This window comes from Lygodium microphyllum, chromosome 20 (genome assembly GCF_053477565.2).
Source record: "Lygodium microphyllum isolate KBCC chromosome 20, Lygodium_microphyllum_v1.1.10, whole genome shotgun sequence".
Classification (NCBI taxonomy): domain Eukaryota; kingdom Viridiplantae; phylum Streptophyta; class Polypodiopsida; order Schizaeales; family Lygodiaceae; genus Lygodium; species Lygodium microphyllum.
In genome coordinates this window covers 19,234,474-19,235,779 of record NC_141154.1, presented here as the reverse complement: position 1 = coordinate 19,235,779, position 1,306 = coordinate 19,234,474, and the positions used below count along the sequence as shown (strand labels likewise).

Sequence of the window (1,306 nt, the reverse complement as noted above, 5' to 3'; positions counted from 1 at the left end):
TCGATAACAAAAGCTTGAAATTCAATATGGAAGATATTTTCAAAAGCATAGTATAGTAGCGAATGCAGTGGTTCTTCTACAAGATATTGAAAGCTCAGAAATTTACTTGGTCCTAATATATTATTGCTTCGTTTGAGAAACGTTAATACATAAGAAAGTGGACTCTAAGCCAAAATAAAATGCTCTTCGTACTCTTTCATGAAACCATGTCCATGACTTGGAGAATTACGTTGACATTCACACAATTAGGGTTTAGAAGGAAGACCAAGACACGATGGAGAAGCGGGCGGAATATCCATTATCACAAAGCATGAAACAAAAACCAGTTGAAATGAAGGATGTTCAATACAACCAGATAGAGTGGGACTCTTCCGTACGGCAACTGCAAGCTCGTTGCCAAACCGAACAAACAAACAATCTAAGACTGACAGATTTTACACCATGGCCGGAGCAGGCGCGCTGGCTGGGCCGACGTTGTTGCAATACTTTTTGACCAAAGGGCACCGGCAGTATGGATGAGTGGCAGGTAGCTTCGTTAGTTGATCTGGATCACTAGCTGCTGCTGAGACGCCATCATGCACCGCAGCAGGAGCCTTTTCGCAAGAGTCCTTGAACAAAGGGCATTGGCAGTGCACCTTGTCCGCCGTCACCTCCAGCTGCTTAATCTGCATCTCATCCACCACGTCGGCCGCTGTAACAACACACAAGAAGGGAATGGAAGCGCAGACTTAATAAGTGCTAGATGAGTCACGATTATTTGCCCAAGCATGCAGCCTATTACAGTGCCATAACGCGATTAACAGAAGACAGCAAATTGAACGATGAGTGAATTACATATGCTTTCGGTGACACCAACACTACTGATAAAGAGTACAGACAGGCGAGCGCAAAATCGAGAGAGAGAGAGAGAGAGAGAGAGAGACCTTTGGCGTCCCTGAAAAGCTTCGCATCGGCTGTACTACGCCCGCCAGCCACAACATGTAGCAGGATCATCGCGAGGGTAATGGTAGGGATGAGAGTAATGGTCGACATGATGGCTCGCAGTGATTTCTTGCTTCCACAAGTCGACTATGCAAAGATCGCTAAACACCGCAGGTACAACGATAACTTCATAGCTCAGGTGCATATATAGTAGCCGCATACTCTCGAGCCACGTCTACCTGCGCCCTACTCGAGTCTCGATCCGTGTGCCTCCTCGATTCTCCACCCTCCTCGTGTTTGTAGCCTCGCGTACGCATTTCCATGTTTTGTTTTTCATGGAAATCTTTGTGTAGGAGAAGCTATAAGCCTGTACCGTCAGTTCATC

General features: G+C 46.2%; 1 protein-coding gene across 1 annotated transcript; it reads right to left on the bottom strand.

Moving 5' to 3' along the window:
- Nucleotides 1-368: 368 nt before the first annotated feature.
- Nucleotides 369-1,052, bottom strand: LOC148018715 (uncharacterized). Its single transcript, XM_087701053.1, has 2 exons — nucleotides 924-1,052; nucleotides 369-691 (listed from the first exon to the last, which is right to left on the bottom strand). The coding sequence occupies exons 1-2, from the start codon at nucleotides 1,030-1,032 to the stop codon at nucleotides 435-437; spliced, it is 366 nt and encodes a 121-aa protein (XP_087557179.1). The 5' UTR covers nucleotides 1,033-1,052; the 3' UTR covers nucleotides 369-434.
- Between the last annotated feature and the right edge of the window lie 254 nt (nucleotides 1,053-1,306).